Source organism: Vanessa atalanta, chromosome 7, assembly GCF_905147765.1.
Source record: "Vanessa atalanta chromosome 7, ilVanAtal1.2, whole genome shotgun sequence".
Classification (NCBI taxonomy): Eukaryota; Metazoa; Arthropoda; class Insecta; order Lepidoptera; family Nymphalidae; genus Vanessa; species Vanessa atalanta.
In genome coordinates this window covers 11868508-11890177 of record NC_061877.1, presented here as the reverse complement: position 1 = coordinate 11890177, position 21670 = coordinate 11868508, and the positions used below count along the sequence as shown (strand labels likewise).

The following is a 21670-nucleotide window of genomic DNA, read 5'->3' as shown; positions in this document are numbered from 1 at the left end:
ATAAAGTAACAATTCGCAGTACTGTTCAACTACTGGTAATCGGTTAGTGTTAAAACTTTACACCCTGCTAGTTTTATATTTCGAAAGCAATTAGTATACATTGAAATGTTATATAATATCTAAATTATTTTAATATAAATCTTTTTTTTTTATACTTAGTAAATCATAATTGTAATATTTCAATTTGAGGACAGTTCTACGCAGGAAATATGCTATGGTACAAGTCTGTAAGGCAAACGTCTTAAACTATTTTAGTAAGACGGAACAGAAAACCGATAGAGGATAGGACCATTGAATTTACGTGCTTTCTTGGGCACGCGAGTGTTACACTAACTCCCTAACTTCCTACATAGAATTATTTTAGAAAATCTTCAATTACTATTTACTAACCGAACCCTTCGGATTGCCAGAGCTTCACAGCGCCAGAACTAATAGCACTAGACTTTTATGAAAAAAAATAAAGTAAAATTTTATTGAAATTATCACGTCTATAGTATATTTTTTCACGCACTAATTATTCTTGGCCGTGGTATGTCAGGAAAAACTGTATAGCCATGTTTATAATATATATTTTAATTTTAACATAAGATTAAAATATCCTCATTGGATGTTATTCTTCATTTTAGAAAGCGAAATGAATTGTAAACAAATTTAAAAATTCAGAGGTGTAAAAGCCATTTCGGAAATTTATAATACTACGTTAATTAAAAAAAAATAAGAAAGGAGTTTTTTACAGTAACTTGTTATGCCCAGAAGACGTTTATAATGAATATTACATGAAGTCATTAGTAAAAAGTAACATTTGATACCTTCAAACGAAAACAACCAAACTTACCTTATATATAAAATTAATTAAATTTTACACTTTAATAATATTTATATTTATTACATTTAAACATCTATTTACGTATTTAAAAGATACATATCTTTAAAAGATAATTTAAAACTGCAAAATATTATAATAATTATACATGTAATAATATCTTGACTAAATCTATTAAACTACCTTTGTTATTTAATATCATTTAACTTTGTTATTAAGATGCGTGAAACAGAGTGGTTGTAATAAGTTTACTCAAAGACAGTCATAATAATCACCATAATTAACAGTCTTCAACGATATGACGAAAGTTTTAAATCCCACATCAACTGCGCGTCAAGCACAACCTAATAAAACCATTAACTGTACGATGAATAATGGTATAATAAAAGTTTATATAAGCCATGCGACACGCCCTCCCTTTTCGCGTTCTACGTTATCGGGTGGCGGTACGTTAGGAGCGGAGGCGAGAGCGGGAGCGGGCGCTTCGCTTATGCGACGTCGCGTAAGCGCGCCCGGTGGCTCGCGTCATGCACTGTAGTCGATGCGTGCGCATACCACTGCGCTGAGAAGTGTAGCTGCTGCTAAAGTTATTTGTACACAAGCGATTACAACTAAATCGCGCGATGATGGCTTCGAGTCTTCTTCGGAACCGTCTCTGTAATGTTATATCGTAAATGTTATGTTTTTTTTAATCCTCTTTTTCAAGTCTTATAAAGCAATTTAAAACCTAAAATTAAATAGTTGATAGTTCGTTAGTTGTAGTATTAGTTTACGTATAAAATCTTACGTGAAAATAAAGAACAATAATTTTCCTACCCGTGATCAAATCCTGGTGGATCTATTATCGTCCTACAACATTGTACGATCAAAGCAACCAAAAGGCATCCTGAAGCCGCCCATAGCAGTGCCACTGCAGCTCCCGCGCCAGCTCCACTAGTGACTCCCCAACCGCGAGATGTGTGTATTGAAACAGCTGCATAACAGAAAGTTACTTTATAATTCTAATTATATTAATCATAAGACCTTCGTAAATTTAATAGATTATGTATTTGCGAGAAATAATTAAAACTAATAGACGATTAGAGGTTAATCATAAACTTCATACAGTAACTTTACATTTATATGTATAAACAATATCTTAATTTATATAATTTTTAATTAATGATGTCTTCGAATTTAAGGAGTATTGAGTGCGAATATTCTTCTGATAATAAATTAAAATTCATATAATATAGCTCTGGTATTTAAAAAGACTAAGTCTTATCCTTTTCTTATTTAACAGATTATTTTAAATATAAAATTACATATACTGTTGATAAATCTATTATAATGATACGACCGAGGCTTCAGTTTTCTGAATTATTCAACTTGGCTTTTAGAAGCACTTTCGAAACGTCACTTTAGGGGAATAAATTGAACGTAAAGATATCGCAATGCGATGTAAATATCCAATGTTTATTCGAATTTGTACATCCAAGTTTTATATCAATTGGAAAATATATTGATTTCTCTGTCACCTGTTTTATAGTTTAATGCTGCTGGTGCTGATTAAGGCTTGAGCGCTCCGTTAGATAGATCCGAGATATTAGGTGAAAATGGATTTAATAGAATGATTAAATATACAGAATCATTTTATTTAATTAATACATTACTACTTTCATTAAATTTTACATATGATAAATATTTTAGTCCTAACAAAACAAAAGCTACTCAACCAGTAATCGCTACTTACCCTGAATTTACGAACGAACAAACGTAACGCTATAATACGTTAGTAAAAAAACGATTAATAGAAAAATTAGAAATCGCTAAATCATTTTCGTTATATTGTTTATTATAAATAACTTTGTAAAGCTTCATTTGATTCATAAATTATCTACTACACTCAGATACTCGATTGCGAGTTTTCGCAAATTGAAGTAACCAAAACAGTATTGGATCTAATGCACAAAAACCAGTTCTATTCATTAAGCCTTGGTCACGTTACAGTTCATATAGAAAATATTTATGCCAGTGAAATAAACTTGAGATAAAACCAAAATGTCACAACTACGTTTTCATTTAGTTAAGACCCGCTTCGCTTATCACATTAACCTATCCCGAAATCATATATATGTATACTGCAATACGCATAAACAATTATATCACCTGTGACGTTTAACGTTACTTGTGTTTGCTAAAGTAAATATTCGTGGTATATTTACTTATAAAATTTAATTATACCTACGAGTCAAGCCCACGTGAAAACAAATGAAATTTCGAGTATTTATAAATATGAGGTCACGGTGACTGGGTTGGCTGACCCGTGGGTGTTACTTAATTGAATGTTAATCCGCGATGCGGGATACACGGATATAAATAAGTAGATGCATAATAATTATGATAGTTTTTTTTTATAAATATATATTTCATCGACGCGGACTTCGTCTTCGATCCTTCGATCCATCGTCTTTAGATTTTTTAAATATTGGACAACATCACATACATTACTCTGATCCCAATGTAAGTAGCTAAAGCACTTGTGTTATGGAAATCAGAAGTAACGACGGTACCACAAACACCCAGACCCAAGACAACATAGAAAACTAATGAACTTTTTCTACATCGACTCGGCCGGGAATTGAACCCGGGACCTCGGAGTGGCGTACCCATGAAAACCGGTGTACACACTACTCGACCACGGAGGTCGTCTAAGCTAAAAAAACCTTAGATGGATATAGGCTATTAATTTTTTTTTTTCGTTAATATTTTACCTTTTTTTTAACCTTGTCTAATGAAGTGGGCGGTCTCCAGTGACGCGGGCAGGCAAAAGTTTGTAGTATATAAGAATAACATTTGATGTAATTATATATGTAATCCTAGATGCTGAGATATGTATGTACGTTATCGTAAAATTGTAAGGATCGTTAGTATATAAACGGTGTGAAATTACAATTTTAACTACACGCACTAACACAAATTAGTTCATTTTATATTTGTCGTTGTTAATATTGTTCGACAGATTATAAACTCGCTAGAATTATTATATGTAAAGGTAGATTTATTATATATTTCGGAACATACAAGACTTCCCATGGGAAAGACAAAGTTACTTGTAAGTATATTTAGAAATGGTAATACGGGTAAAGCAAATCTTTCTTACCCTACGACGAAGCAAAATCATAACACTCCCGGTGTTATGATTTTCGCGAAAGGAACAAATGAACATAGGCTTCGTTCATCTATCTCTGTGTACCTCCTAAGCTACATATTATATTTTAACAAACGAAATGTAATTTTTGTCATTAGAACACCGCGTCTTAAATTCAACATTACGGAAACAAGCAATAAAAATATAATTTGAATATCGAATTGAGGCTGACTCTTCCAGTGGAATCATTCGGATGTAAATTTTTTTTAAATAAAGTTTTTATATTATGCGATAATTAGTGTTGAACATTTACATATTCTCTATACATACAATTATGAATGTACTAATTTATTGATAAGTATTATTCATAGCTGAGTGAATAAAATTCATTGAAGGAGAAATGACCAGTATAATTATAATTATATAAACATTCAACATGAATACACAAAGCAAGGCAATACGATGTTCTTTAATAAGGTTTGTAAGTTGAACAATACATGTAGCGGTTAGTATGTGCCTTTCGCTAAAACAAACATAATTAAATAGGGAGAGCTGGAATTAAATAGTAAATTTAAGCAAATTTAATCAGTAATAAAGTAAAAATAACAATCAGTTATTATCCCACTTCTGGGAGAAGCTTCTCTATTTAAGGAACACGTTGTCCAATGCGGATTAAATAATATTGCAGATGTGACATAAATGCAAGTTTCAGGATGTTTTCAGAATTATAAACACAAGTAAGACACATGAAATTTTAGTGATGTTTGTACGTAAAAAAAAACCAAAGTCACGGACAAGATTTCTTTGGAAATATAATTTTTTCTATCTTTTCTTTATTCGAGGAAAAAAATACGAATACAATTAAATCTAAAATAATAGAAATATTCCACAACTTTTATTTAAAACATTCGTCTCAGTTATTTGTTCAATTCCTTAAATGCTTTTATTAATATATACATATGTTAAGTATCTAATTCTTCTCTTACATTATCAAAAATAATATTTATTTACATACAATCGCAATTCCGTGAAGAATAAGGTTGGAAACTTTGCTTTGATGAATCTGGATTGACGTTTCTTACTGTATTGAAATATTAATTTTAATCGGAAGACGTGGACCTAAATCGAAGCTGGATTAACGAGAATTTCAATTTGTAAATTAATATAAATGTTTGATTTCATGATTGAGGGAAAACGGTGCGAGGAAATTCATATTGAAATAATGTATTTATACATATAAAGTTTCATAGGGGTTTCATTGATAGAAGTTCATTGTTCATTGAGGTTCACCCACGCTACAAATATTCTACCACCAAACAGAAATACTAATGGATGTTGTGATTTGGTTAAAGTGTAAGTAAGCAAATGTACCTATAGGTACAAGAGACAACATCTTAGTGCCCAGAGTTGCTGGCGCATTAGTGTTGTAAAAAATATTGACCATTCCTTAGTCATTAATTCAGTCCAGTCACTCATTCTTTAGTCAATGAGACCACTAACCATCAGGTGGCTCAATCGCTCGTCCATTAGTGTTTGTTAGAATGACTTGAGGTTCTGGTGGAGAAGAATGAAGTAAGCGAATCCGTTTATCGAGCGTGTAAGCGTCTCAACATACAGTTGGCGTCAGAGAACCAAATCACCAATGTTGGCTAGGTAACCAGCCACTGGTCCGGCGTCGGGTAGGCTGCGGCGTTCCACAGGGGTCGGTTCTCGGCTCAATTCTGTGGAACGTCGGTTTCGACTGGCTCCTGCGAGCTCCCTTCCTTCCCGGGATGGGGTTGTTGTGCTACGCTGACGACACCCTCGTCACGGCGACTGGGCGGGACTTTCGGGAGGCGGCACGCCTCGCCGAGGTCGGAACGGCTCTCACCGTGGACCGTATGGGAACGCTGGGCTTGAGGGTCTCCATATCCAAAACGGAGGCCCTCCTGTTCCACGGTCCACGGCAAGGACCCCCATGAGGGGCGAGTATCACCGTCCGGGGGATGGTGATCAAAGTGCAGGCCCAGATGAAGTATCTGGGCCTCATCCTGGACGGTCGATGGAGCTTCGGGCAGCATTTTGTCCATCTCGGCCCGAGGCTCACTCGCACTCGGCGTCCAGGGCTCCGGGGAGTCCCACACCCCCCCCCCCACTTTCCATCACGTGGGGGAAGCGCGTAACGCGTTTTTCCAGCGAGAAAAAAAGAAAAGGTAACCAGCCACAAAAAAAAAAAGGTAACCAAACTTCACACAGCATACTATGCTATCTTATATATATATATATATATATAAAAATGAATTGCTGTTCGTTAGTCTCGCTAAAACTCGAGACCTGCTGGACCGATTTGGCTAATTTTGGTCTTGAATTATTTGTGGAAGTCCAGGGAAGGTTTAGAAGGTGAGTAAGTATGATAATAACGCTAGGAATTTAATAAAAACAACTTTGTTTTTCCTTAGAAATAGGGATGGCCGATTATCATTGATTTTCGATAATCATCGATGTTAGACAATAAAACATAGATGTTTTAAAATTGATTTTGGTTTATTTAAAACATAGTTACATCTATTTCTAAAATTTAATAATTTCTTCCCTTTAGGACGACGCAAAGTTTACAAAAAAACACCGATGTCATCAATTAACATCGATGTTTAGTGTTCAATAAACATTGAGTATCAATGCTCGGTATCGATGTCATTATCGACGCCATAATCGTATTTTTGCAACATGGTAACCAACAAACAAACCAACAAATAGATCGAACATTTATTGTCGATTGATTCCTCTTATGACAAAGAGTGCATTCTGCATCCTTCTATCCCCCTATATATTATTGGACTCTTTGCTTCTATCTTTGTGAGTGACGGTTACTACTACGTGCGCGAGAACTTTTTTTTACTTCAGTGATCCTTTGCGATGTGCTCTTTTTTTAAACTTTGTGATAATGACACTTTACCGCAAAGTGCGCGAAAATTTTTCTTAATTTGTTTACGATGCTGAGGAGAACATGAGCTGAATTAGGTCGTCGCAGTCAATCAAATATGCGAAGAGCTACTTCACGTGCTAACCGTACTAATGACCAGAAAGAAACAGATCGAGAAAATAGTCGTATAAAATTAAATGTTAGTAACATAATGAAATTGAGGGATCTCGCTGACTCAGTGCTCCTGTGATTCTGAAACGATCCTGCATTCCACTGTGATCCAGCAATAGATTATTGTGCCGACAAATCGGTAAAAATTGGGGAAATGACAATAATTGGTATATATTGTAAGATGTTACAAAACAGTGGTAAATCTGCTGGATTATGTTGTGCTGGAGGCAAAGTAAAATTTCCACAATTGGTCGCACCACCAGATCCCTTACGCTCTTTAGTTTCTGGGATGAGAAATGATTCTAAACACTTCTTGGCTTCTTCAAAAATATAACAGCTGTTTCCAGATGACATCATGGCCACTTTCAAGGTTAAAACTATTATACTATAATAGTTTTTTACAATTTAGTAAACATTTTCAAAAGAGCATTGGATCGAATGCCATCCGAAAGCCATAATAATGTCGTTCGAGCTGACAAAACACCTGCCGATGAGCCGGTGCCGATGAGGCCGATGACACACAAAGAGGTTTAATTCGCTCACCATTGACGAAGTGCATGATGTCATTGTAGGAGAAAATTTACAATCTAGAGATATTGTGCTTCATCGTCGGAATAATGATTTGAAACATGTATCTGAAACACACAGGACTTATGATGTGTTACAATCTCCTTTGATCGTCTGGCGGGGGAAGATAGGTACCATTTTAATATAAAAATGGTTACACAAGTAACAGGCGCTGATGCCAAACAGGTGCCCACAAAAAGTTATTGCTATGAATTTCTATTCATAAAGACTCATGATCCGTGAAGGTGAAGTAAATCTTATTATTATCATATTCTGAGGTGCTTTTCCATCAGTTTGCAGTTGACATGCATGCCAAAATTGAGACTGAACGATTGACATACATCCGTTTGAACCAAAGACAGCTTCGATCAGAAAAATACATTAATTATAAATGCTATGAAACAGTTGACCCAAAATTGCATGCAGTAGTTACCAAACACATGATACCCATGTATCTATGTGTATCTAAACTCTGCAAGGTCTATACCTCGCAGAGTTTTCAACTGTATGGTCGACAGCAAGTGTTCCAAGCGATTCCCAAGAGACCTGATTGCTGAAACTATCACGGGAAATGATGGATACTCATTGTATCGTCGGCGATCAGTTGCGGACAATGGTCGATTGGAAGTTGTGAGGGTAAAAGGAGAAAATGTTGATGTAGACAAACGTTGGATTGCGCCATACTCGCCAATATTGTCCAAAGATTTTGAAACTCACATTATTGTAGAACATTGTAACTCTGTGAAGTCTAAAGTACATATGTAATGTTAGCAAAGGTAGCGATATGGCCGTCTTCGCTATAACCGATGAAAATTATGAAGTATCACAGTACCAGATGGGTAGCTATGTAAGTAGCAACGAAGCAATTTGTCGTATCTTTTCATTTTTGATCCATGAAAGACAAATACAGTAGTCCAAAAATAAAATATAATAATAAATTATATATTAATTACTATTATACTACAAATATATATTAATTAATTGAAAATATTATTAATAAAACCTCATTTACATCAAGCATTTTTTTTATTAATTACGAATTCCTATTGTTTGTTTGAAATTTTATTTTATACGAAAGCTTAGCTTTTTTATTTATCGATTATGGCAGTACGAAGTCTCACGAAGGAGGGTCAGCTAGTATTACATAAATACAGATGACTCAAATGAATTCCAATTATTACAAATAAAAACGATTTTAACAAATAATTACCGGCAGCTAAAACACTGAGACTTCCAGCGGGAATACCTAGACCCATGTTGAATTTCTGTCTTTCTTCTATAAACGCCACGCTGCCCATAACCATAGTAGATATGCCACATACGATCTGTAACAAAAAAAAAATCCTTTAAAGAAATCATTAAAATGATTACGAATTTAATGTAAAATTTATTTGATAGAAAATAGCTGATGTGTATAAATATCTCAATGCTTTCAGTACCGACGTAGATTGCAGAGATACGTTGGAATTTGTCGACCAAATATGTTGTTTATAACAAACGTCTGGATGTTATTTGTCAAGCTATGGTATTTATGGACGGTATGCGACCAATATTATTACAGACAAATAATTACGTGATCATTAATGTTATGTGATTCAATAGTTCTTACTTTGGCAAATATAGAAAAAATCCATCCATCATTTTCAATCACTTAAATGGAATACTGAATTACGGTGACGATATATGTATAAACAAATAATCTTCAATATTTATACATAATTTGAAGTTGTCAAAGGTTCCTAAGGTTTGATATTATGACGAGCAATATTTTTCTTAGATATATGGATCACGATTCTAATTGTATCATAGACGCGTAAGGAAAAACAATTAGTCTTAAACTAAAGTAATAGAATAAAAAACGTCCAAATTGAGCATACTCGTATTTTGTGAGGAGCTGAATCCTGGACTTCGTATATCTAGCAGGAACGTCGACTAAATCTCTGTTATATACTTGGGAGTACCGTATTTTGGCCGTTTCAAGGAAAAACAGAACCTCAAATAAATAAAATAAAATGTGTCCTTCAAAAGAACTCAGTATTCCAATATTTACTTGCACGGCTTTGCTTCGATGGTAGAAATATGTTCGTACGAACTGTTCTCGTTTCGTTACAAGGAAACGCATAGACATTTTGAATAAGATTAAAGTAATAATAAGTACCTGTTTAAAAATTTAACCTTAAAATGTATTTTTATTTACTTAATTAATTAATCTGAATAAGTCTTACTTAAAAACAGTGGGTTCGAATTTGGACATAAATCACTGGGTTTAGTTTTGGGTATCTATCAATTTTAATTTGAAATTGCAATTTAATTGAAAAAGGATGCCTTGGTTCAACAAAGATGTATTTATAGGCTGTAATTACTTTGTTGATTAAATTATTAGAGCCCAATACATCCAAAATTGAAGCTTGAAAGACTTAATTAAAAAATAATATTCGAAATTCAATTTACCAAATTCTAAAATTATTGGTACAAATATTATTGTCATTTAGTAAAATAAGCAACGATGTTGCTGACTGCGGCTGCTAACTACTTTAGTAATTTGATTATATTTCATTAATAACTTGATCCAATTTGTTGAGTCTCCATAAATAACGTTAATATTTTCCATTTATATTCATTTATTATAATGGAATTTCCTCTGCAGCGTATTAACGTTACATTATATTTTAATATGGAATTAAGTATGCAATATGAAAATTTTATTTATGAGTTGAAATATTTGATGGATTATTTAATATAATAGAGCTTATATAGAAGTGGATGAATATAGTTCAATTGGTTCACGGGTTCAAACACATGAAAGCACCAGTTTGGAATGTATGATTCATTTACAATTTCGTGTTAGTATTAAATCCCTTACTTTAATAGAGATTTTAATGTTGTCCAGCAGTAGAATATATACGAGCTTTGAGACCATCAAAACTACTTTTACACTTTATTGTACACCAAAAAGAGAAAATAAATAAATAAAACGTGGAGAAATAAGAAGCAAGAATTGCATTCTGCAAATTTTAAATTTGTCAAGGAAGCATATTAGCAAATTGGTATTTAATTTAATTAAATATACAATTTAGATATTGTAAGCGTTTTCCGTTAGTAACAGTTAAATAATAATTGAATGATTTATTTTTGCAAGTCAAGCAAAATTACGCGTAGGATGTCAATTTGGGAGCTTATCAATTTAATCTGTGGCGCTATTCACTAAACTCGAAAGTTGATGTTGAAATGGATCATACAATATCAAAAAATAATTAATTGATGTTATACGAAACAAGAGCAAGATATCAAAAATTTTCATTTAAGGAGAGAATCGAGTATCTAATTCATATAATATATAATAGCAAGAGTGACCACTGTCATTATTTTATGATGTAGGTGATCGAACAGGCAAAAGCTACTTGATGCCACCTGATGCCACTTGACAAACAAAGAAAAAGAGCTATTATATAATGTAAATAAAGAAGTGGTTCAGAATGAAACGGGTTAATTTAAAAGGCTTTTATAAAAGAAAAACAAAACTGCCAGCAAATACAACAAAAATCAGCAAGACTCGTGAATCTGTCAATACTGGAACGATCTCACTTACTGAATTGCCTCGTTTCAAAATCCCTTTAGCGAGCAAATTGCAGGTTTTTAGTCAAAGGTCAAAAAGGAATCCCAAAAGAAATTCCGGTCGACGCATCCATGGAATGTACGTCAAGCAATAATTTCGAAAGTGTCAATTAAAATAAAAAGAAAATAAACTAGATTTCTCGTAGCACAAGTTGAGCACGAAAAAAGATCTCTTGATGGCGTTGGTGTTTATGAGACCTAGCTGGATTTATAGCTACACCATAATATACAAAAATTCTGCTTAAAACTGCAATGACTCACTATGAGCTTTCATTTTTTGGAAATTGCAAATTTTCTCCTCTGTACGTTGAGTTTTGAGATTCTGCATGCTTAAGGAGGAATTCGAGTTCTTGGCCTCGTATACGAATAAACTAAGATCATATGAAAACTTGATATTTTGATTATGTTGACAACATTTTTAAATATAAAAAAGATATGAGAGTTTTTTTGTTTTGACTTTTTTTAACAAAAAGTAAGTGCATATTATTTTCTATTCGTAAAAAAGCATCTAGTATTAAAAACCAGAAATTGGATTATTCTTAATAATTTGTTATAATTCAGATATAACAAATAATATAATTATAATACTATTCCTAATCTTACACTTACTAAAACCGAAATGAATTACGAAACTAATATAATTTAATGATAAAATCAAACGGTCCACGAATATTATAAAAGCAACTATCTAACGACCATAGCTCGCAAATGTCCGCACAATGGCCGCGAGGTTTTGCTGAGGACCTTGTGACACCTCTGACGGAGCTTTATTCTACCTGACACTTGTCAAGCTTTGACAAATAATTGGAAGGTAGGAAATGCTGGCTAAGTCTCTAAAGTAAATGTTATTTTCCACAGTTTCTATCATCGTATTTTTATTTAAAATAATAGTATGTATTAGTATGTGTTGGTAGGCAAATAATCCGTCTAAACAAATTTTAATTTTCAATTATCCAAAGGTAACCTCTAGGGGTGTCTGGATCACACATGATGAACAAGACTTTTCATACTGAGTATGTCTCAGTAACTTTATTTATTTTATTTTTAGTTTTTCTGTTTTGGTGTAGCCTAAAAAAGACTAGTAATTAGTTATCTATTACAACATATCAATGTGCTAAGATATTATTGTTCTTATTCTAGATTATACTTGGGTGGTAGAGATTTTGGTGTAGCAGATATTCTACGGACAACAGTGTTTCGGTTTGAAGGGTGTGTCCAATGTTGGTGGTGCTTTGGTGATGTAAGGTATAGTTAGCACTACTAACAGCGCCAATTTATATAGGTAGTGGTGACTCACCATTAGGTGGCTCACTAGACCCTCCAACTATTCATATTATGAGAAAAATATTTTAGATTATTTGTTTGGGCATCACCCAAATATTTTTAAAAGTATCATAAACCGTTACATAAAAAGTAATTAGTTCTTTTATACTTTTGTTGTTTTAAAATAGAACGGTTGTTAGACGGTAAGGCTGTTTTGTGTTATTACACTTTCTTTCGCGAATATCGTATTTAATTACATTACCTTTTTCGTTGAATTTATCTTTTTGCTTTTCGTATACTATAAATACATAAAATTACAAAGAAGGTATTGTACATTAATGAAAATTAAAAAAAAATTAATCTGAATGTAATGTAATGTAAACAGATTTTTTTATGTTCTATAATATACTAGTCAACCGTTCCGACTTCAAAATACAATGAGGGTGTATATACCTTTTTAAGATTGAGTTACAAACAAAAAGAAAAAACTTTTTTTTTCCGACTTGGAAACTTGCAATTCTCGCTTTTCCTCAACGATAATATGCATGTATTATATATAGGTTACTGTAAAAGTTTGAACTACAGTAAATTTTAAGATTTTCCGATTTGAATGGTAAATGTCCATTAAAAATTTGGGATTCGAACTTTTACCTTAAACACACTTGGTAAATCTTAGGATTTACGTAACATACGTTAGGTTAGGTTGGAATGGTAAAAGTCTGAAAAAGTCGTCCCTTTATAATAAATACTTACATTTACCAACTCATGTAGGTAAATCTTAGGTTTTACTGGAAAATCTCAAGATTTACCTTAGATCGAGCTTTTACAGTAACATATAAACCACTTCCTCTTGAATCACTCTGCAAATTGAACAGCTTTAGGTACTTTCCGATGCACAGTAGTGCGCTTCTAACATACAGGCTCCGAATTGCTACTAAAATTTGCGATAGAAAAATCCAATAAGTTTCATAAGCCTGTCCTCGGGTTTAAACCCATGACCTCGGGATTTGTGCCTTTATATCACTAGACCAGCGAGGCACTTATTCTGTTTATAATGATAATATAAATGTACTTAGTATTAATAAATAATCAACTAAAAGCAAGTCTAACCCTCCAAATATATTTCGTTAAATATTTTATCCATTGTCTCGTGGGATTATCTGTCTGGGAAAAAGTATTAAGTATGTTTTCAAAATATAAAGGTTCTTTAATGCTGTTTATTAGTCGTAAATATCATTGTATTTTTGGACGCGTCATTGATTCAATTCACGGTCAGTGATAGACGATTCGTTTTGACCTATCGTTAACTCCTTTTTTTGTAGTATCGGAAGGTTTTTGAGGTGTATCTCGTGATTGAACTATCAGCCTTAATATTAAGCAGGAAAACAATGAGTATTCGATTGAAAAAAAAATATATCGAGAATATTTATTATTCCACTTGAATCTCTGAAGTACATATGATATGAAAATACAATACCTATCACGGACAAATGAAAGATTCCGCTGTTACAGAACAAAATACATTCAGAAATGTGACAATCATTTTTATCACAACATATTCACAAACCTCTTTTTGGTCGGAAAATATGAATCCCTTTGATATTCCGATCCCCTAGTTTCGTAATAGGATTTGTGAGGAAGATTCGAGGCAAGCAATGATTTCGGGGTTTTCTTATCTCGAAGAGACAAGAAACGTATTTTTAATACTAGTAACATTATGGTTTCGCGGGCGATCTACTAGTAGTTTAATAATTGTAATCTATCAGTTGTAAACCTTAAACACCCACTTCATGTTATTAGAAAATCTATATAAAACACGCGATCTTAGTTCAAAGTGCAGCTCTGTTCCCAGAAAAAAAAACACTATTTAAAAGTTTTCCAAGATCTTTAGCTAGAATTGCATGCGGCAAGTATCAAGATTCTTAAGTTGACTAAGCTTCAGCTTAGTGCAGCTTAGCCAAAGGTGGGTTTTATCACTCGTTTAATTTTGTGTCAAACTTTGTTGTGAAACATGAACCACTATCGTATCCCGAAGTTTTTGATTGTTAGTACCTCTGGGATATCACCATCAGGTTACTTTACCTTCTAGTTTCGGTTGCTTGTGGTTATAATTTCAGCCATTTCACTAACATTTACATTTTGCATAGTATCAAGAATGCGTTAAAATGTGTCTTTTTTAAAGTAAAAAATGAATTAGATAAATTTTATAGTATATAATTTTATATTAGTTTTTAAATATACTAGTTTTTATTTAGAAAGTTTGTTAAAAGATCATTTTTAAACGTAGTGGATGTTCTGTATCAATTAAAAAAATGAACAACTTTACTTGGTGGTAGGTATTACCTACGGTAATAACAGCATTATTTTGTATTGTTGTGTTCCCGTTGAGGGGTGAGCCAGCGTAACTACAGGCACAAAGGACATAACATCTTGGCTTCCAAGGTTGGTGAAACTTTGGTGGTGGTTAGTATTTCTTACAATATCAATGTCTATGGTTGGTGGTGATCACTTACCATCTTCTCTTTCTATTACATAGAAATAACTTAATAATTAAATTAATAGTTACTTCTTTATCGGATCTCGAATCAACATTATCTAGAATCTGAGATAGCATATTGTGTTTATTTAAAGTCGATTACTATCAAAGAATACTGTGATGAAAATAACTTGAATACCTTAAGGGCACTTCTAATATAATTGTAAATAGTTTTTGTCGAGACGGCGCTTGAAGTCTTCCAACAAGGTAAATTCGTTCGTGGGTAGAATTTGATTCAATTAAATGAATACGAACATTATCCAACTGACAAGTATACCCAAAGGCGACTTTATTTGAAAATTATCATGTGAAAATAGAAATCGTGAATAATTTATAGTAACTTTCGTTGAGCTAATGGCTTTAATTAAACGCTTGTCCAATGGGAATAGTCCTTATTGCAAAATATTATTTTAAATTAATTCAAATCTTAAGCTATTTATTGTTAATTCGTAAATTTACTTGGCGGTAGGTTTTTGTGCAGGCCCGTCTGGGTAGGTACTACCCACTCATCATATTTTCTACCGCCAAGCAGCAATAGTTAGTATTGTTGTTTTACAGTTTGTCGGGTGAGTGAGCCAGTGTTAGGTACATAGCATCTTAGTTCCCAAGGTTGGCGACCACCTACCATCAGCTTGTCCATTTATTTAGTAGCATGAATTTAAAAGTGTAACGCGGATAAAATTTAAAATGACGGACATCGTCTAGCGTTTTAATATCATACGATATGACTCACAGACGTGTGTGGAAGAATACATATTTCATGGGATATGTGAAGAGTTATAACAAAAGCTCAGTGTTGGATATTACTGAGCTTTAAAATAGATTTTACATAAGAAATGTATGTTACATATCGAAACGATGACGTTGGTAAACGTTTCTTAACCGGTCCGGGCGACCTTCCCTTCTCTTTCCTTTCTCTCTGTCTCTTTCTATTATATACGGTTTTATATAATATTATTATATATTTTTTAATATTATTTTTTGTTGGTAAGACCGGTTCGTACTCCAAAACGGCAAACGGCATGCTCCCTTGTGTACGCGTTGCTGTAATTCCACTGGCTCACTTACCCTCCAACCCGGTACACAGCGACATCATTTTAATGAGTGGCACCACCACATTTAAATAAAAACAATTATAAGCAGAAAATCAAGAAAATAGGGACACTGCCCGTCTTATCTCTATAAAAGTTTATATTAATGAATTAAATTACAGAATAATAATAATTCATAATTATATCTCGTGCCTTTTGCATTAGAAACACTTGGAGTAATTGAACACTCAGTCTTATTGTCTCCACTGGTGACAGGAGGGGCTTATTCATTTTCGCCAGTAAAGTCAGCCTATACAACGTAAATTTTTCATTTTTTTGCCTCCAAATATATTTTATAAATGTCACTGACATTCCTATTAGCATATTGATATACATAAACTGCCCAGTTTGATATTATATTATATATATAAAAATATGATGTATTGATGTTAATAAATCATTACATGTTCGGCGATTAAGATGAATGTCTGTTAATATTTTTTACATGTATAACAACTTTATGGTTAAAATATTTATTTCTTAAAAAAAAAAAAAATACGTTTCCTATACTTGAGCACTAACATAACAAAAACGTTTTTATTCATCACATTATTTTACAGTTTTAAATATTTTATTCCGACTATTGAAAGAAAGGTACGATTCAATTTCACTAGATTTGTTAATCTACCCTCAACTGCCTCAGAGTAGCGTGGAAGAATAAACTTTCTAAATAGAAGAGGAGGCCTTTGTCCATTTGTGGGAATAAGTTATTAGATTTTTTTAAATTATTGTATTAATTAGTAAAGTCATTTAATCTAATATATGTTTCGGGTAGGTGACTTCATTATTATTATTTTTTATACTATTGGTTTTATTAAGAGAGATATATAAATTATTAAAGCAAGCTAGAAATCAATTTATACAATTATGAATGTGGTAACGAGAGGCTTTAAGGTTTCAGGAGAGAAGGCAAGTAATGTGATGCTGTGTGAAATTGTTATAATATGATGTTACTTTCGACCCGTCCCGGCTTCGTACGGGAGCAATTTAATTATTATTATTTTTTCGAATGTAGTACATATATACACACGCACGCACACATATTTAATAACATACATACATAGCTTAAAAATTACAATGCATTTGTAAATAGATAGTATAGAACTGATGTTAGTTATGGAAGTGTAAGACCCTGTTACAGGTTTTTATACCTTAGTTGGAGGCTTACAATCTTATACATTAGAGTGTAAGGAAGAAATGGATGGACTTATTATTATTATTAATAGGGCAATTGAGTTATATTTTAATTTTTAATTAAGTATATTTCTTTAGTTGAAATAATTTTTTTTCCTTAATTTTTAGTATAATTTATTAAGTCAATCCAAAAATTAAGTTTTCAACTTAACCCATATTTTTATAACATACATTGCAAAAACAAATATTTTTAATTATGTTTATATTTTCGCTGTCTACTACATACGCAACATGTAAAGGATGTCTGCTTAGGGTTGAGAGGAATATTAAAATTGGTTTGGATGATGCAAATATGTATGTATTCCTTATATGAATCAAAGGCTAAATTTTATGTATCTTTTGGAGTTTAATATACTTCGACACGGTTTGTCTGGTCGGCTGGCAACCGTTGGCGCGATTTATTATATATTTTTTTATATAGGTTTGTAAACTATATAATTTGTGTAGTTTTCCATTAATTTTTATCGTTTTTTTGTCATCGGTAGGCAGACGAGCAAATGGGCCTGATGGTAAGGTGGCCATTACTGGCCGTAGATATTGATGACATATGAAATTTTAATAATTTCTGACATAAAAAATGCGCCACCAATCTTGGGTAAAATGGGATATTACATCCTTTGTGCCTGGAGTACACTGGCACATTATCCCAAACTGGAATACTGAGTGTTACTGCTCGGCGGCAACACGTTTATTTGTGTTTGGAGTGTCGGATTGTTGGAAATATTCCATCGACACTTGTTTATTTTCTGAACTTTTCACCTTACACCTTTTTTTCACTTTTCACCAAGTACAAGTTGAATTGTTAACACAAATTAAGCACTCGGGATACCCCACGGGGACCACTTGCACTTATTCGGTTTTTGACCTGCTATTAAAGCTAACACTTTTCATTCCATGCGTTCACTTGGTTCGACTAAATTTTTATGAATACTAATTTTTATAAAATACAACCATAAATGTATTGCATTTATGGTTGTATTTTAATGTATTTTTAATGTTACGCTTATAATGAGAGTAAATATATTTGTATTAACAAGTTATTGTTGTTGTTATTGTACTTAAGAAAATATCTATATCTTCCTATTAGTTTTTTTTTTTAATGTTATAGGGGCAAACGAGCAGGAGGCTCACCTGATGGAAAGTTATTACCACCGCCCATGGACATCTGCAAAACCAGGGGGGTTACAGGTGCGTTACCGGCCTTTAATAGACCACAAGTAAAAAAAGTCTAGAAATTTGAAGTGGCTTGAAGCCGCTAAGGTTAGAACATAAAATGAGAATATAACGATATATAATGTAAAGAATAAGTTTCCCCCTGCAGCATCGCGTGTGTGGGTGATTGAGTATCAAACATCAATTTATCCAAACTTTTATATTTACCTATACACATAATCGAATTGGAGTGTCTGTTAGTAATATTAAAATAACCGCTTTTTACTAAATGCATACACACGGTACATATACCAAGATAAGATTTTTTACAATTTTTGTCTGTCTGTCTGTCTGTTTGTTCCGGCTTATCTCTGGAATGGCTGGACCGATTTTGACGGGCCTTTCACTGGTAGATAGCTGATATAATAAGGAGTAACTTAGGCTTTATAGATAAAATAATAATAAAGTCACCCTGCAATGTCCAGTACAGCAAGCAGCCCAGCCAGCCGCGGTCACATCGTGTGCCTCCTACCAACGACTTAATGTCAAAAAAGCTGCCTAATATATAATTAATAAGTAGTAAAATCTGCGAACTGAACAAGAACTTTTTTGTTAAATTCGTTTTTGTCGAAGTCGCGGGCACAGCTAATTTTAAATAAGATTCGAAGTTTTCTTTTGACTTGCATAGTTGTCGGTACTTACTACTTACTAAGCACTTATTTATGAATGATGCCAGCCAATTATTTTGTAAAATTTTATACATTAGTCTATAAAAGCTAACTAACCCTACTAAACTATAAAAGTTACAAGATCATCCCTGATGCTCGTATTGACAGTGTGACGTGAAGTTTTTTTTTTATGGCATTGATTGGCGGATGATATGTGCCAACTGATGGTAAGTGGTCACCAACGCCGATAGACAAAAGCGCTGTAAGAAATATTAACCATTCCTTACATCACCTATGCGCCACCAACCTTGGGAACTAAGATGTTATGTCCCTTGTGCCTGTGATTACACTGTACACTTGTTGCACCAATGTTACACGTAATATGCATAGTATTTTAATATGCAATCGAATACATAAAATATTTATTTTACAAGATAACCTTTAACCAATTGATTGATATTATTGAACACTCGTGATCAATGCGATACACAAAAGAATACATTCAACGCTTTTTATATGCAAATTTAATTTAATTCTTAAATAGAAATTCTCTTCCGGCCCGTAATGTTTAACATATGTTCGCTCTGTACGCTCACCGACGTAAATTGATTACACGACACGGATACTCTTAGTGATTATTACTTAAATTTTCTAAAATATCTCTATTAGGGAAATTATTACAAAGTATTACGTGCCTAAAATAATTAAGGCTGATTTGTCGTAAGTAATTAAAAACAAGCAGAGGTGGTCCAGAGGTTAGAACATTTGCATTTTAACATATGATTGCATGTTAAAAAACAGTTAACCATTATATCCAGTGCTTAATTTATGCTTATAATTCATTTCGTGCTTTGCGCTGAATGAAAACATCGTGAGGAAACCTGCATGTCCATTGAAGTTATGTCATACCCCGTTGGGGCAGCGTGGTGGAGAAAGCTTCAAACCGTTTCCTTAATGGGAGGAGAGGCCTCAGTTCAGTAGTGAGACATTTACACGCAGTTAAATAAATAAATAAAATATATTGGACAACATCACATACATTACTCTGATCCCAATGTAAGTAGCTAAAGCACTTGTGTTATGGAAAATCAGAAGTAACGACGGTACCACAAACACCCAGACTTTTAGACAGAAAATTAATGAACTTTTTCTACATCGACTCGGCCGGGAATGGAACCCAGAACCTCAGAGTGACGTACCCATGAAAACCGGTATACACACTACTCGACCACGGGATCGTCAAGTTCTTCAAGTTTCTTTACTTTTCTTATTTTTAAATATTTTTTTAATTTGTTAATGAGTTGTTTAATTGGTGACTCTTATTGGCTGATGTTAATCAATCCTATATATCGCCACAAGATGCAATTAATAACATAAGAATATAAACGGAGAATTGACAGTATTGATTGGGTGATGGACGATTAAGGTTTCGCTCTAGATACTAGATCCCTAGTTCTGTCTTATAAATTGTTTATTCAGTTAAATAAGTTTAACAGTGTGACTGTCATTGACTCAACTAATACAATTGTGTAGATAAGTGTGTCAGTTATTGAACTAATTATAAATAATTAAAACATTTTTTATGTACAAAAAAATCGTGTCTCTGTTATGGACCGGTGTTTCTATATCTGGTGTCAATAATGGGCATAGAATCGGGTTATGTTCATAAAAAATGAATGGCTATCGGAACTGATCCAACATGAGATTATCATCTTCTTAGGAAAAGAAAATGTGATCATAGTACAACTATCATAATTTCGACAAAACAATTCAATAAACAACGCAAAAATCGAAAGTTAAAACTTGCAATATTTCTCCTGAACAAATTATATACATCGGCATATATGTTACTGTAAAAGCTCGAACAACGGTAAATCTTAAAATTTTCCAGTAAAAGCTGAGATTTACCGATTATGAATGGTAAATATCCATAAAACTTTTGGATTCGAGCTTTTACCATCACTCTAATTTAATGTTGTTTACACCTTTAAAGACGTATCACTTTGTATGTTACCTAAGTCAAATATTAATTTTAAGTGCTTAGTGATAAGTTGATGGAGTAAGTTTTCCAAAAAAAAATTTACTTGTTAGATTAGGTTAGGTTGGAATGGTAAAAGTCCTTTTATAATAAATACTTACATTTACAAACTCACGTCGGTAAATCTTAGTTTATACCGGAAAATCTTAAGATTTACCTTAGTTCAAGCTTTTACAGTAACATATACATTGAAACAGATACAAATTATTATTTCAATTCAACATCAATGATATCGGATACTAGATGTATTCAATACAATTATCTGATATGATCGTGAATACGATGATGTTCCTGGAATATCCGCATGAGCTATTGAATTGTAATTATAATTAAATCAAGCTGTTTACTATGAAATAATATGACATGTGTTGTTTGTTTACGTGTAACAGGATGTGTACTGTATAATGCAACTAGCATGCAAGGTTTGCGTTTGCGGCTTATTCGGGTGAATGGGGTGCATGTGTTAGATAACAAATCCATCCCGAGGAAACAAATATTTCTGTGATAAAAAGTGACCTTC

General features: G+C 33.0%; 1 protein-coding gene across 1 annotated transcript in view; it reads right to left on the bottom strand.

The window, feature by feature from the left end:
• Positions 1-1053: 1053 nt before the first annotated feature.
• The window catches only part of LOC125065317, a 31776-nt gene continuing 11159 nt past the window's right edge, over positions 1054-21670 (bottom strand). The window contains exons 3-5 of the mRNA XM_047672853.1: positions 8804-8918; positions 1640-1796; positions 1054-1478 (exon numbers count right to left, since the gene is read on the bottom strand). Of these exons, the coding sequence (XP_047528809.1) occupies positions 1349-1478; positions 1640-1796; positions 8804-8918 (402 nt within the window). The 3' untranslated portion in view covers positions 1054-1348. The remainder of the gene's footprint in view (positions 1479-1639; positions 1797-8803; positions 8919-21670) is intronic.